General features: G+C 39.6%; 1 protein-coding gene across 2 annotated transcripts in view; it reads right to left on the reverse strand.

Annotated features, from left to right (window-relative positions):
• The window catches only part of LOC109301523 (sodium channel protein type 2 subunit alpha-like), a 140,090-nt gene that overhangs the window by 44,262 nt on the left and 79,520 nt on the right, over positions 1-16,308 (reverse strand). For both annotated transcript variants that reach the window (XM_019522746.1, XM_019522745.1), the window contains exons 17-19: positions 4,438-4,558; positions 2,690-2,844; positions 1,199-1,372 (exon numbers count right to left, since the gene is read on the reverse strand). In XM_019522746.1, coding sequence (XP_019378291.1) covers positions 1,199-1,372; positions 2,690-2,844; positions 4,438-4,558 — 450 coding nt within the window. The remainder of the gene's footprint in view (positions 1-1,198; positions 1,373-2,689; positions 2,845-4,437; positions 4,559-16,308) is intronic.

Genomic DNA, 16,308 nt, shown 5'->3' on the forward strand with positions numbered 1-16,308 from the left:
GGACTATGAGTAGGCCTGGGGTTGGGAAAATGCTTGGGGTGGGCCTTCAGAGAAGGCAACCAGAAGAGAGGTAAGTTTGGTTTGTTTAGATTTTGGGAAAAGCTTCTGGTCACAGGTGCCCATGCCATGAGCCATGGGTGGCTGGATGGGGAGTGGGGAGGCTGCTGCAGGTGCTCTTAGCAAGTGTATAGTCTATTAATTATTATAGGCTCATGGGGCTAGAGGGCCTGGCGGACTGTTGATGGAGCAGGAGGATTCAGTGGACTGAATGGTGGTTGAGGTAATCAAGCAAACTGATTGAGGGGCATCAGCCCTTGGAATAGTTGTTGGGCTAAGCAAGCCCTGAGAAAGACAGAGGGAGCGTGGTTAGACACTGAGCCCAAGGGGCTGATTGTGTGGGTATACCTGTAAGATTGGCAGTGGACTGGGTTGGGCCCACTAACACTAAACAACATTTGGTCCTGAGTGGCTCTATGATGTGAACGAGCCAGAGGTACCTGAGGTGGCCCTTTAACTAAACTAAGGGCCTATTCATTAATTATCAAACATCAAGGTGTGGTAGGTGAAAATTAACCAGGTCAGCAAGATGTTGGGAGGGCAAGCAGGTGAGGACTGACTGCCAAGGTGGGGTTGACAACTTCAGGACATCTGGGGCTACACTATGGACCGTAATAAGACTGATTTTTAAAAGTGCATACATACATTGTGGAAGTAAGATTTTTCATGTTGCCTTAAGTTTGATGTTCTGATTTAGGATTTCTAGACTATTTTGCTTTGTATTAGGTGTTCCCTTCTCTGCATTAATAGATAATGGCACGCTATCAGTAATGTTGAATTATTGTACTATGTTAAAGTATAATGTTTATTAGACCATGTATTACACCCTCTGGCATGTCACACTGCATTGTCTGGAGTGTTTCCTGAACTTGAAGCAAGATAACTCCATCCATGTGGCACTACAGGCAGCTAATTAGGCAGCTTAATTGCCTGTGTCAACTCAGCAGTGCTAGCACTCTGAAGTGCCACACAGACACAGCAACTTTGCTTCCCGTTTAGGAGGTAGCACACATGGAGCTGCGGTTACTGGGAATAGCAAACTTAAAATGTAAAAATGGTATTACAGTGCTGTGTAACGCTAATGAACTCTATAACTTCTTTGACATGGGAAAACAACCTAAAAAAGATTGTATGTACTTACATCAACAATTAAGAAATCCAGCCAGCACCAGGCATTAGTGAAATATATTTGAAAGCCGTATGCTACCCATTTTAGAAGCATTTCCAGAATGAAGATGTATGTGAAAACCTTGTCAGCATATTCCAGCATGGTTTTGATAGTCTTGCGCTGTTCAATATATATGTCTTCAAAAGCCTATGCATATAAAAGTATCAAATATTCACAATGCTTTCAAGTTCAGAAAGGTAAATCAGATGATTTATTTCACTTATTTACTGTTTTTACTGGTTACTATATTACTTATTACTACATTAATAAATAAATTAATGAGTTTCTATCAATATTTTTGAGTAAGAGGCTTTCATTGAAAATCTCTCTTTTGTTTTAAACTTATTCCAAAAATATATATTTTCGTGGAGGGAGCCTGGGAGAGAATTTACTGCACCATTTAAATCAAACTTTTTTCTATAAGCATAACCAAGGAAGAAGGCAATGTCACTAGGCAAGCATTTTTATATTAAACATTAAGAGCAAACTTGCTTAATAATACTTTCTCAGAAAGCATACTTCCCACTCTGATAGTATAGCAAGTGTCTAGCTTGTGTAATTTGAAATTGAATAGTGCTTGGTAGTAAGGATCATTTTGGAGAACCAAACAAGAACTATTATATCTTAAATGCTCCAAAACACTGTCTCCTCCCCTTCTCACCCCCCCTCCAAAAAAAAAAAAGCATGATATTCCAAACATACAAAACAGAAATAAAGAAAAGATGAATATGACAAGAATGACTGAAAAAGAACCCCAAGAGTGGAAGAATTTACCTGAGAAATGGAAATTACCCCAACAATCTACTCAGTCTACAGAAATAATTTTTACAAGGGCCCACAAGAGCTTCTTTAGCATACAAAAAAATCTTACTGTATTTTCAGTACCTGGGTAGTTACAGAAAATACATTTATCCAGGGCTCATATACTTGGTATTGTTACATTTACTATATCACCCATCCCTATTAAAATACAAACAAGTTCAAATGTGGTGATTTTTGCATTGGAGGCATTTGCATGAAAATTGTCTTTATGGATTTGCACCATACAGAATTAAATTTTAATTTCAAGCTCAAAGCCTGAAGTGAAATTTATAAAGCATTTACATTTCCCATTTTCATATAATACCACTGACTGCATAGGCTTATAATTTTTTTATCTGTATGCATACAGCAACAACTGCCTGGTGTTCAGGTCCAGTATCTGATTTTCCAGTAGCTGGTCCAAGTAAAATGCCCAAATTCTTTAAAAAGTGGAATAACTAGAGGTGGGTGACCCGATCACCAGCCTTAAGTGTTGATTTAAAAGTTGTACCAGTGGTGGCAGCAGCCTGTGGTAGTGGAGTTAAGCAAGACTGCAGCAATTAGCACCACCATGCCTTACTCCCATCCTTTCCTGGGTGCCAAAATTCTCAGTTATGTTCTAACTTTAATCCAAAATCCAATTTTCTTACTTAGTTCACTTACCAGAGCACCACTGCTCAGGAGAATCATGAAGACAATGAATGTTTCAAACCAGTTGTGCTCAACTATGCTGTAGCATGTTTTCCTAAGATTCCACCATATTTTCCCTTTTCCATCTTCTATACTTACTTGACAACATGGGAACTTCTTCACGCAACCTGTAAATGTGATATTAGGTTATTAAAACTTATGATCAAATAGTAACTTATTTTGAAGTAGGCTGTCACTGACAACAAATTCATTATTTTCTTAGTTTTCTAGCCATTCACACTTAACGGATACTTTTAAAATCTGACACAAGAATCCCATATTTACTTACAGGGTACTGGATAGCTGGTTATGGGTAGTAAATATGTTTTTAAAATATCTGAGTCAATCCATTGTTGCATGTACAATTAAGATTGAAATTGTTTTTTTTGAATCTGTCTATATTAGACTCAACTATTTTGAGCTATGTGCAAAAGCCACTTGTATGCAAGGCTTAGTCCACAATTCTGTTTGCTCATGGAGTTCAAAAGAAATTATGTCACTCGAAATTTCAAGGTCCCTCCTAAGAGACTTCAGAACACATTCATTTTTGGAACAGAAAAGTTAATTTAGGAACCCTAATTCTAAGAGGTAGGGCTGTGCAAAGCTTTGGTTCCTGATTCAATTTGGCCCAATTTGGTAGCCAAATCTCTGAATCCGAAGCAAATCAGTGGACCCTTTAATCTCTCCAAATTGAATTGGAACCCTCCGAATTGATTCAGAGAGATTTGGAAAAATTTGGAGATTTGGACATAGACAGCTTTAAATGTTTTTTCTATATACCTCTAGGTAGTAGACGGCTTGTGAATGCTGAGATGCTGGGGTGCATGGAGTGTTCCACAGGAGCGCAGGGGGCTCCACAGCACACTTGGCAGCAGACCCAGCACTTCCAGGTCTTCCAGGGAGTGCACCGGGGGGCCCCCTCGCACCATCTCCAGCTTGGCAACTGGTGCCTCCTGGGTCTGGGGGTGGCATCTGGAGTCCCCCTCTCGCTGACTGCTGAGCTGTTAGGCCTTGAGGGGGGCCTGCACGCTTCCCAGTGGACCTGGAAGTGGACTGGAAGTACTTCCAGTCTACTTCTGGGTTCAACGCTGAGCACATGGAGATCCCCCCTCCACTCCTGTGGGACCCTCCATCCACCCTAGCATTGCAGCATTGACAAGCTGTTCTGGTGCTTTGAGGTATGTAGAAAAAGCATTTAAAGCTGTGTCTGTGTCCGAATCGCCGATTCTCCGAATCGGCATCGAATTTTCAGATTCAGATTTGGCCTAATCGAATCAGGGACAGTGATCCGAATTGAATCACTGTCCCTGATTTGGGCTGTATCCAGATCTGAATCGAAAAGGGCCAGCTTCGCGCACCCCTTCTGAGAGGTATCCTGTTATTGGATGGGATGGAAAAGAGCCAGTTGCCAAAGAATGTTTACTTTGATGTCTTATGACTATTAATTTGAGTTGGGAGCTACTTCTATTGGCTGTTGAAATAAAAAGGCAGATGGAGTTTGAAAATTAACAGGGCACCTTCATAGCCTGGGCAATACCAGCTGCTGTACTGCTGGTGGCAGCAGTGACTACTTTAGCATCTTTGCCCTTCCCTCTGAAGATGGCATCTGGGACTGCTGCCTTTATCATCCTCCCTTGCTTATGCTCTTGGTAGATACTGTCTGTATGACTCAAGCTGCTGTTGACTAATTTATATCTTTAGTCAGTATGGTGTGCTGTTACCTTCTGTAAAACAGGCTTCTGGTTCCAGAGATTCTTCAGGTTCAATCTCAGCTTGTTCACCCTCTCCAGGAGGGGCAATATCAACTGTACTGCCTTCAGATGAGCTGGATGCATTTAGTTTCTGCAAATAAAATCCCACAAAATGCACTTTTTTCCCTCATGAAGTACTGTATTTATAGAAACTATTGAAATATCCCAGTCTCTAACTTTTAAATAAAAATATTTAGTAAATACGTAGTGACATTCTGCACTGTAAGTGAAATTTTAGCATTAAAATTGACATGTTATGGTTTCATGTTCCAGAAAGGAAAGGAGATGAAGAGTGACAAGCAGTTTGACCACTAACCTGCTCCATACATAAGAATTCTGAAACAAAGATTCAGTAACAATAAGGTCCAGTGCATACCCCATACTGTTGAGTTATTTAGTTCTCTCTGTTGCGTTGGATTACACAGCAAATGCCACTTAATTTTTCTAGCACAGTAACGAAGTTAACAGAAATGTGTGTTATTTCACATCCACTACAGAAGGTGTTTTCTCAAAACAATATATGGATTGAAATATTATAAAGTCAGTGACTATCCTTATAAAAATACACAGCACCAGGTGCTCATAGCTATATCAGCTGAGAGATCAGCAAATTAACTTTAGAACATGCATTGTTTTGCATTCTTTTCCATTATGCATACTATTACTTTTATAGGCAGTCAAATCCAGTAATCTTTTTACTCAGACAAAACTCTGAGAAATGTCAGTGGGAGTTTTTCAATCCTTACTTCTTAACTCAGGTGAGATTGATTTGATGCTACTCAAATGATTGGACATATTTCCACAGACCATAACAGACTGTAGATAAAGCTGATAGTCCATTGGCAGTTTAGAGCTATTTATTATTTTGGCATGCTTGTTTCCTTTTTAAATATGCAAATAAAATATTTTTCAAAGGGCAGATGCATTTGTTTTTCAAAACAACTAACATGAAAGTTAGTCACAGAGTTTCTAACATGTTTTTAATTGTCAATATTGTTCCTTTGCTGTTTGAATTTATTTGGAATTAATTTTCATTTGCACTTAAATAAGAGTTCTAATCAATTCTACAACATTAAAGAAAGCAGTTCAGTAAAACATTTCATTATATACCATGCAACAATATACATAGTATGGTACATCATAGTAACTTAAATTCCAGTATTAGTAAGAAACTGTTAACATGATCGAGGTAGAATTATAATGTAAAACTTTTGGAAAAGCAGCATACTCTGTTACAAATTAACAGAAATATTGATGTTAGTACAAACATGTATATGGAATTAAAACTGATTGAGGAAACCACTTATGAGTATTATTTAAAGAACTTTTATTCTGTATTATATCAGAATACAGAAAAATTTAGAGGTGCTATTTAATAAGGAAATGTTAGTGCATTTCTTCATCAAGAAGTAATAATCCTATGCAAAGTACTTTGAGGCTGACAGGACAGATCCTTAGGTGGCATATCGGGACAACTTCCTTGATTGCCTAGCAAGGGATCATCACATTCTGCTACATTACATGGATTTACAGCATCCCAAGGATTTAACCTGATATTTTATCAGCCCAGGATATGAGTAATAGTGAATCAACAGGCAGTACTCTCAATTTGGTATCAGAAATATTAAAATGAATAAAATTATAACCAAAATGATCAATCAAATGTCATTATGAGATGTTGAGATCATCGTTGTGAGCACAGACACAGGAAATTCTGAGGAAATCGGCAGGAGTGCCAGGATTTGCAAGGAAGGCTTCCAAAAAAGCCAGTGTCTGTACATGAGTTCTAACTTGTTGCAACAATCTGTTTCACTATAACCCTTGATATATGTTACATTATTGCATTATGATTTTTTAAAAATAATTTTGAATTTTGCTTTCGTTAAAAAGATGTTATGAAGACCAGTGTTTCTATTGATTTTAGGCATAATCTTATGAAGTGTCAAGTATTGTTGTCTTTCTGTTAAGTTAGGAGAGAGCCTACAAGTTGGGTTCTCAATTATTTGCAAACAAATAGCCAAGTAATCTATAAAATGAGTAATTTAGAAGTCATTGATTTTTCAAGGTAGGAAATGTTGATCCTGTATTAATATTCGTATTTCTGTTATCCAAATTACATTAATTAAAAAATTCCATGTGGAAGACATTGACACAGCAGAATGGCAGCTGGTCAATGTTCTACTACTGGCCACATTATTGCTCGTTGGAAGATGAGATTATGTGGTTTGAGTCAAAGAGACCTGTCTGAAAAGAAGTAGAGTTTTAAAAGAAGTAGAGGAAAATGTATTTATTGTTTTCAAGTGACAGGTGAAGCGAGATACAAAAATAATTTTGTATCGGTGGATAAAAATAAAAAACTGAAGAGACATTTTGACTTGCATAATATGCTCTGCAGTACAGGCAACCCCCACTTAATGTGGTTTCACTAAATGCTATTTTACTAAAGCACTCATTTAAAATGAATACCTGATTTCACTTAGCGCTAAGTCAGTTTCATTACAGCACTCAGCGAAGCAGCAGTGGCGGTGAGAAGTGGTGAGTGGAAGCAAGTGGGTGGGCAGGAATGAGTGCGGAGCCTGCACTGGTGCTGCAGGACCAGGGCCAGCGGGGGCCCTGGGCTGGCACACAATGCCGGAGTGGCTGGTGGATGGGGGAGTGGAGAGAAGCGGCGGCAGTGAGAAGCAATGAGTGTGGGGGGGTAGGTGTGAGTGCGGGGCCTCCACTGCTGCCCGAGGCCAGGGCCAGCGGGGACCCAGGGTGGAGTGGCAGAAGTGCAGGGCTGGCACATGTGGGCTGGCACGTGGGGCTGGAGAGACCAGCAGGCAGGCAGAGAGGTGGGAAAAGGAGGCGGTGGTGAGAAGTTGCAGCAAGAAGTGGCAGTAACTAATTATCTCTATTTACATTAGTTCATTATGGGGAAATGGGTTTCACTTAGTTCAGTTCCACTTAACACTAGGTTTTTCCAGAACCTATTAAGAGCGTTAAGCGGGGTTGCCTGTAATACACATTAACTTTTGAAAGGGGTTTTTTCATGTTTTTCTTTAGTGACCGTAAACATTTTAAAAAATGCATCTAGTTCTTTCATGTTATTAAACATTATCCCATAGGGAGAATAAACTGGTAGATAAGAAATAATGTGATGTTATTGTAGATTATGTGCACTGTGTTTGTCTAATCATCAGGTGTAGATGAACAATTTCTTTCTCATCAACCCTCCAGATCAAGTGATTTAACATTTTTGGCATATTTGTAAGTATTTATGTGATTGCTAATAGAAATTTGTGGGCTTAAGTCTCGATATTTGGCTTTCACAAATACAACATTTCAGTAAATTAAACTCAGCTCTGTTGTATACTGATAATAACCAGTCATGGCATAACTATGAGTGTAGTGAAATTAAAAAACAAACAAACACTGCAAGGTTTCTCTTGTGGTAAGTAGACTTATCTAAAAGGCGCGCACACACACACACGGGTATATTTTGGAAACCATGTATGCATTATATATCCTTTAGCATTCCAGCATTCCTCATCTGCTTTCTCTTGGTTACAGAAGCTTTAATAACACAGTTAGTGTGATGTATACATATGTCTCCTTAATAAAACTGATTTTGAAAGATGAATATATTCAATAATTATGTCAATATTGTCTATTTAAAAAAAACTAATTTTCAATATCAGAACATATTCTAAAGACCACAAGTAACGAATATTGAAAGTATATGTGCATTAGAACTGAGAGATCAATATTAATGTCTAGTAATTACTAGACAAATATATGTGAAACATGAGGGAAATATAAACTGTATTATATAGAAGAATTTCACACTTTTGCTTTCACCATTCCATTTTGGCTAATATCTACATAGCAAAGGGCTGAAGTAATGGAAGAAAATTGACAATTATTAGCACAAAATTACCTATAGTAGGAAAAAGAAAAGAAAACCATTCTTTTAGAGCAAAAAATAAAAATTGTGAACTTCTTTTATATTTGTTTATTTACTATAATAAGACTTAACTTCTTCCTGTCGTTGGAACTGTGCTCTGTTCCTTAATTAACTGACAATTTAGTATTATTAGATAATCTGATACATTTAAATTAGGCAGATTAGGAATCATTTAGAACCTGATTCAGCACCACTGAACTCAATAAAATAGACCTAAAGGATAATAGGATAAAAGATCACAACAATAATCAATTTTAATACTTCGAATGACTGCCAGTTTAGTGAAGCCAATTCTTTGAACATTTCTGCCTCATATAGACCTGTCTCTATTAGTCCTATCAGAATAATCATTAAATAGCAAATATTAGTACTGCAGTATATGTTTAGTAGTATAACAAATGTGGCAACTCCTCAGTGTGTTCTTTGTTTATTTTTCAGTTAATCTCAAATAATCACAAATTTAAAAAAAATATATATGAAGTAAATGAAAATTACTTCCTCTCCCCCTCAAATTAAAAACATAATCCTTGAAGTTTAGAGATGGAGGCATTAATTCTGGTACTTTTTCTAGGACTAAAACTAATAAAATAAAAAGACATTCAAAATCCACAGTCATTCTTTGTCAAATTTTTCCTTTTATGTCACATATAGGATTATCACACCCTAAAACATTCCATTCTCTGTAGATACTCATTTGCACCTGTAGAAATGATGTCTTATTATCTACAGGGATACATTTGAAAACATTTGCTTATGATATAGCATTCTCAAGGCCTGAATCAGCAAACCAGCATGCTTGATTGAGCAGAAGCCTGAGCGTTATTGTGGGGAAAAACACACACACAAAAGTAATCAAAGAAAAAACTACTTGTATGGGCTTATATTGGTTATTTTGGTAGAAGAATATTATTGGTATAATATATACAATTGTACAGGATGTGAAAAAGAAGTTTAAGCAGTACTGCTTACAAATATTTGAGTCCCTCATTTGTATGCATGTAGAGTTGAACCTATATGCTGGGAAGTAATGCATCTCTTAATTTTAACAGTTTAAATAATCAAATAAGCCTTGACCATCAGCATGTTAATGTGCCCATTTCCATTAGAATGCATTCACATAGGACCCACTCTTGCTCCCATTTAACTCTCCTCTAGATTTCAATGGGAACAGGAGGAGGTAGCAATATTTTTAAGCTTTACAAACTGCTTCATGATTCAGGTGACAATAACATAAAGAAAGGGATTCAGCCATTACAAATTGCCTTTAGTAATCCAGCCATTAGTTTCAGACTTAGAATTTTGATCGTTATGAATTACTGTATAATTGAGAGACAAAATATAAGATAAATAAAGGGATTCACCCATTCCAAATTGCCTCAAAACCTACATAAATCTCAAACCTTGTAAGAGCTAATTTACTTATATGTTAAGAAAATAACCTGTCTGCTTCCCTTAAAGCTTTATTCTGAGCTTTTGATTTAGCTCAAGCATATCTACATTATATTTATATACTACACTATATTTATCCTCTAAGACTATACAGTAATTTTAATTTTTTTAGCATACAAGAGGTGGTGAACTTGGTTTAAATTACTGACTATTAACATGTCATTTAAAAACAGTAGATATTAGATGCCACCTAAACTATGCCTGATAAAGGGTGTTTGTGCCGAAAAGCTTGCAGTTAAAGAATTTTTTTTTGCAAAAATCTTGTTGGTCTAATAAAATATATCATCTTTACTATGAGTCCTGATTGCCTTTTCCCGTAGACGAATACAGGTACAACTTGGATACCTGACACATGGAAGATACTGAATTTTAGCCAATTTTTAAAAAATGAAATCTTCATATTTTCCCAAGTAGGAAGGAACTGTGACTAACTGAAACCTGAGATCCTGCTCCTGCCTTTGTTTTAAGATATTTTGCATCCTCACAAATCCTCACAGGAGGTGAGAGGCTTCATACCAGCTATGAACTGACTGCCAAGAGGGGTTTTCCATCTATTGACTCCTCTGTGAAATCCTATGAAATATGAACTTTCATTTCTACCCAGAAGGTCTTTTACAATCTCTTCTCAAATGCCTGATGACGGGTGTTTGTGCCAGAAAACTTGCAAGTAAAGAATTTTTTTTGGAAAAATTTTGGTCTAATAAAAGATCTCATCTCTACTACGAGTCCTGATTACCTAAACTGTACATAATTTCAAATCAATTATATCTTTTATGAAGTTAAGTTTTATTAGGGGAGAAAATGAGGTGCATGACCTGAATGATAGGCAGGCAAGGTTCTTTGGGTAAATCGGACATCTTTTATTAGACCATCTCAAATAGCTGGAAAAATTCCTCTTTGCAAGCTTTTGGTACAATTATCCTTCATCAAGAAGAGGAAAGGTAATTGTACCCAAAAGCTTGCAAAGAATTTTTCCAATTATTTGAGTTGGTCTAATAAAAGATATCCAATTTACCCAAAGAACCATGTCTGCCTATGTCCTTAGAGTGACCAACAGAGCTACAACCTACACTTCTGACCTAAATGATGGCATTTTGCAGTTAAAGACACACAGTGCAGTACTGCCTTCTTGGCATGTGGGGAAGATGGCACAGAATAAACCTTAAGAGGAAATGATTGTTTTTCACAGCACAGCTATCTTCATATTTAAAAAGGAAGACCACTTGCATGAACCATTCAACTAAAATTGGTTCATATAGGCAGATACTTTGAAGTCAATGGGGTTCCTCCTAGTTATAATGGTTTGACCCTCAGTATCTAGTACAGGTATGCAAAGCAAGCCCTATTCAATTTGGATTCAGATTCAGCCTGAATCAGGGACAGTGATTTGATTAGTTGATTCAGATCACTGTCCCTGATTCAATTCGGTTGAATCTGAATGAAGATTCAATGCTGATTTGGAGAATCAGTGATTCGAACACAGACACAGCTTTAAAAGCTTTTTCTACATACCTTGAGGTACCAGCGTGGCTCATGATTACTGAAATGCTGGGACGCATGCAGCGTCCCACAGGAGCACGGGGGGGGGGGCGGAGCGGGGCCCTCCACATCCTCAGCGGCAAACCCAGAAGTGGACCAGAAGTATTTTCAGTCCACTTCTGGGTCTGCTGGGGGGCTCCCCCATGCCTCCCCGGCTTGGCAATCAGCTGCAGGGGGGACCCCAGGTTCCCCCCCCCAGACCCAGGAGGCACCAGTCACTGAGTTGGAGAGGCACAGAGGGAGCCCCCATCGTGCTCCCCAGGGGACCTGGAAGTGCTTCTGGTCCACTTCTGGGTCTGCTACTGAGCGTGCTGGGGAGCCCCCCTCCTGTGTGATGCTTCATGCACCCCAGCATTGCAGCACTCAGCTCCTGCTATCTAGAGGTATGTAGAAAAAACATTTAAAGCTATCTCTATGTCCTAACCTCCAAATCCTTCCGAATCTCTCTGAATCTATTTGGAGGGTTCTGATTCAATTCAAAGAGATTAAAAGATTCTCTGATTTGATTCAGATTCGGAGATTCAGCCACCAAATCAGGCCAAATCTCCACCGAATTGAATCAGGGACTTAAGCTTCACACAGCCCTAGTATCCAGAGGTAGGATTGTAATCACTGGGCATGTCTACATGAGACACATTTACTGAACAGCATATTAATTTCCTGTGTAGTAAAGCATCACCATCTACTTGTGTGTGGCAATTAGGGTGCAGTACACTGATTTACTGCATTGCTGGATAGTCCTATCAGATACAAGTGGTATCAGGCAGCACAGTAAGTTACTGCGCTTAAACGCACATGTAGACGGTGATGTCGGAATTAGTTTACTCCAGCTTAAATTGAGCTGGAGTATATTCAGTTGCATTAATTGCATATGTAGATGCATCCACTGTCACTAAAATGTCCTTTGTCCTTTGCTACTGTCATGTCAAATTTTACTTTGAGTCCCACTGGTATAAATTCACACTTCTGTAATGGCAGTAAAATTGCTACAGATGCATACTGTTGTAGCTCAGAGTGGAAATGGATATATAACTTTTTTAATGTTCCATTTTTTGCATTATATCTAGCATTCATGGGCAGTGAAGGTCCTGTCAGTTATTGCATTGTGTAATTTTGTTAAAAGTTATGTTAGTTGCTCCATATTCAGTGATTTACACTGAGTAATGTGAGTTTAAGACTTGAATCATAGATGTGAGTATTACCAGGTATGTATCCCAATTTAAATTCATTTGGTAGAGGAAATTTCGAGTACTCCATATTTTTTAAAAAACATTTGTTTTGTGTAACATTTTCAAAATATTATAAAATTATGTGACCTGCTTCAGTATATTAATGAAAAGTCAAGATATGTGGTGTCCAAATGAAAATGAAGTACGGCTGGTAATATTTGCATTACAGTCTGATCAACATATGGGCTGTTCAAATTTAAATACATGTAAATTTGTAGCAAATGAGATTCATTAAAATGTTCAAATTAGTATTAAATAAGGAACTCTAAAGTAACAGTAAGTATTACACAAAAACATCTACATGTCCTTTATCAACACAATACATTTATAAGGGCTGAATCAAAAAGGGTTGTTTTTATATTATTTAAAAACTGTGCATGCTCCCTTTTTTCCTTTGACTTTTCTAAGTTGAACATTCCTGTAATTTTATGATCCATAATTCAAAACCTATTGAGCATGCAGTTAATTATTAAAGTACTTTATAAAGAAGTATTAAGAAAAGTCATAAGCAGAGTCAAATGTATGTTTGGGTTGCCAATCTTGCCTGACCATGCTGTGATGTGAGTCATGTGACTCAGCAGAGAGTGGCTGTGCATGTTTCTACCATCTTGCAATGGAAAGGGAAGGAACATAGCTGAGTAGCATGCAGGCCAATCAATATCCATTAAAAAGTGATTATATATGTATAACTTGCTTAGATAACCTGTGTAAAAATGGTGATACGTTGCTCTACCTGGTTAAAAATCACCAGAGCTGCATTCTTGATTGCTCCAGCTTGGTTTTACTCCTGTGAGAAGTAAGAATGGTAGGCAATGAAGTTCAATATACAGTATCTCTAGTTTCTTCTTTTTGGAACTCTAATTCAAACATAGCTTCAAAACAGTTAAGGTATATTTGCTAATTATTTTATTACCCACTGACAAAGAGGGCAATACATGCAGGCTGATTAGAGAGAACAACAAACATGCCTAAAGCTTTACTACAAGATTATACCTATCTCACTCACAGTAATACAAAATGCAGGAACTGATCTAATAATTGTACGAGTAATTGTGGTTCTCAATTAGAAATACAAATAAATAACTGCATAATGATATGGCTAGCATCAGAAGAGTTGAGTATGTTGGGGCCTGAGGTCCCTGCCCCCGCTCAGGAAGAGGGCTGTCACCTGAAATGCATAAAACTTTCCACATGTCCATCATCTTAGCCTCCCTCCCCCCTTCACTCCGGCAAAAATAAAAGTCAGCATCTATGACTAGCATAGATTGTGAAAGTTTTCCAGTGTTTATTAAGTATATGGTAGCTTTTATCAAATAAATATAATAAGTGTTATTTAAGCTTATAGGACAGAATGTATCTCCTATGTTTTCCATGTAAAAGATCTATTCTTCATTTCATGTGCATATTTTCTCTTACTTGAAAAACTGGATGCATATAGTCACGGCTGTCCCTAGGGGGGGTGAACTGGGGCAACTGCCCTGGGCCCCAAACTTTGGGGGGCCCTGTGGAGCCAGGCGGAGCGACCGTGGCGACTCCATGCAGCTGCCAACTTCACGTCTGGCCACTCAGCACCCCCCGACCACTGAATCCATTGCCTCTGGCTGCTCGGCACTCCCCCCCAACTTTCTCCAGTTGTTAATGATATATAAGGCAATAACTATGATCAAGAATCTTGGAATCCTGACTAGTTCAGGTCTTTTTTTTAGGCCCTCCTTACAGGTTACAGGTATTGCACAATCAGTGGGTTGAGAGCAGCTACAAATGCAAAGTAGCTATCACACAATAAAAAGCTCCAACCAGCTATAAAATAGAGGTCCACCAATATATCAGTCCATATCAGATCCGCATCGATAAAAGGAAAATTGCCATTATCAGCAATTGGCTTTTTTTGGCTCGTGTAGCTGATAATGTCACCAAGAAATGTTGCATGCATTCTCACAGCATGCATCCAGCCAGGAATGCAGCCCAGCAGTGTGGAAAGCAGCATCCAGCCAGTAAGTCTGTGGGGGAAGGGGCATGGGGGAGGGAATAAGGCCCCCATGGTGAAAGAGGGAATGGAGCAGGGGCAGAGGCTGCCCAGCCAGGGTGGGGTGGAGCACAGGGTGGAGCCATGGGTGGCTCGTCCGGGGGAGGGTGGCTTCCCACCTCTGTGCGCACCCCTGGAGGAGGCATGGGAGTCATGTGCCCCCAGATTTGTGTGTGGGGCAAGGGCAGGCTGCCCGCTGTGGACATGGGGCCGGGGGCTGTGCCAATCTCTTCCCAGTGTGGGGGCTGGGCTGGGGCTGCATTGGGGGCAAGTAAGGGTGGGGCAAGCAGCATCAGCAGTGCTGGGAGGGGGCAAAGAGTAGCTATGGCATATTTTGATGTGGCTGTAGCCCACCACATAGCCCCCACTCCCAGCACCACTGATGCCCACCCTGCCCACTCCAAGCACATCCCCAACCCCCTCACCAGAAGGAGGCTGGTGCAGCTCCTGGCCCTGAGCTCACAGTAAGCATCTCACTCTCACCCTGTGCACAAATCTGAGGGGCTTATGCCCCCATGCCTCCCCAGGGATGTGTGCAGTGGTGGGGAGCTGCCTCCCTCCCTGTCACCCTGTGCCTTGCAGATGAGCTGCCTGCAGCTCCACCCCACTCCCTGCCTCACCCCAGTTGGGCAGTGCCTGTCCCTGCCCAGCCCCACTTACTCCCTCACTGCGTGGGCTTAGATCTGCCTCCCCACTTCCCTTCCCTACTACAAACTTACCAGCCAGATGTTGCTCTTCAAGCTGCCAGGCTATATATTGGCTGTTGGATTGATATCTGCTGGTATGGCTGGTTAATAATCAGCCATTGTTATCAGCCAAAATTATCTTTATTCATGCACCCCTACTATAAAATTAGATCTTGAAAATGTGTAGTAACTTTATAGCTGGCTACTACCAAGCTTTAATTTGCAAATATAGCAGGGTCTATCCTGTGTCTGCGAGTCTCATCAGGTGATGGGGCTCCCAGCCACAGGGATGCATCATGTCCAACATGAAAGCCCTGAGCCCTGGGGATCATAGCTACCATGATCTCCAAGGCTCAGCTGTGTTCAAAACCCCCAAGCCACATGGAGCTTCCATCCCAGCAGCTCATGAGAAGCAACAAGAATTAGGAACCCATCAGTTGCAGGACTGTCTGCCCCAACAGCATGTGACATGCATCTGGGGCCAGGAGCCCTGTCAGTTGTAGGGCTTTCAGCCCCTACTGTGTGTGGCCCCTGCGTGTAGGAGCCCCCCTCAGCAAAGGCAGCTCCCAGCTGTGAGAGCCTGCTTCTTGACAGTGCAGAGGGAGTCCAGGATCAGGCTCCCCCTGCACCAGTAATAAGTTGGATCTAATGTGTGATCCCACATTTATCGGCATGCATGTGTGGTGTGGCAGGAGGTGCAACTGTGTGGAAGATACATTAGATCCAATTATGCCTTTACCTGTTCATGTAGAGGGACCCCTAGAAATTCATATTTCTGTAGTTTTGAATTTTGCTTTCTGCTTCCAGAAAAAATTCTAGAACTCAGTTTTTCTTCTATGATACTTCAGTACTTATCTCTGACAAGTGATCTTGTTTATTGCATTTTCATGACGAAGAATGCCTTGCATTTGAAAACTTATCTAACTCTATCCCAACTATGTAGCAGATCCAATAAAAGATCATCAC

This window comes from Gavialis gangeticus, unplaced genomic scaffold, assembly GCF_001723915.1.
Source record: "Gavialis gangeticus isolate Ggan-Ray unplaced genomic scaffold, GavGan_comp1, whole genome shotgun sequence".
In the NCBI taxonomy this organism is placed as follows: domain Eukaryota; kingdom Metazoa; phylum Chordata; order Crocodylia; family Gavialidae; genus Gavialis; species Gavialis gangeticus.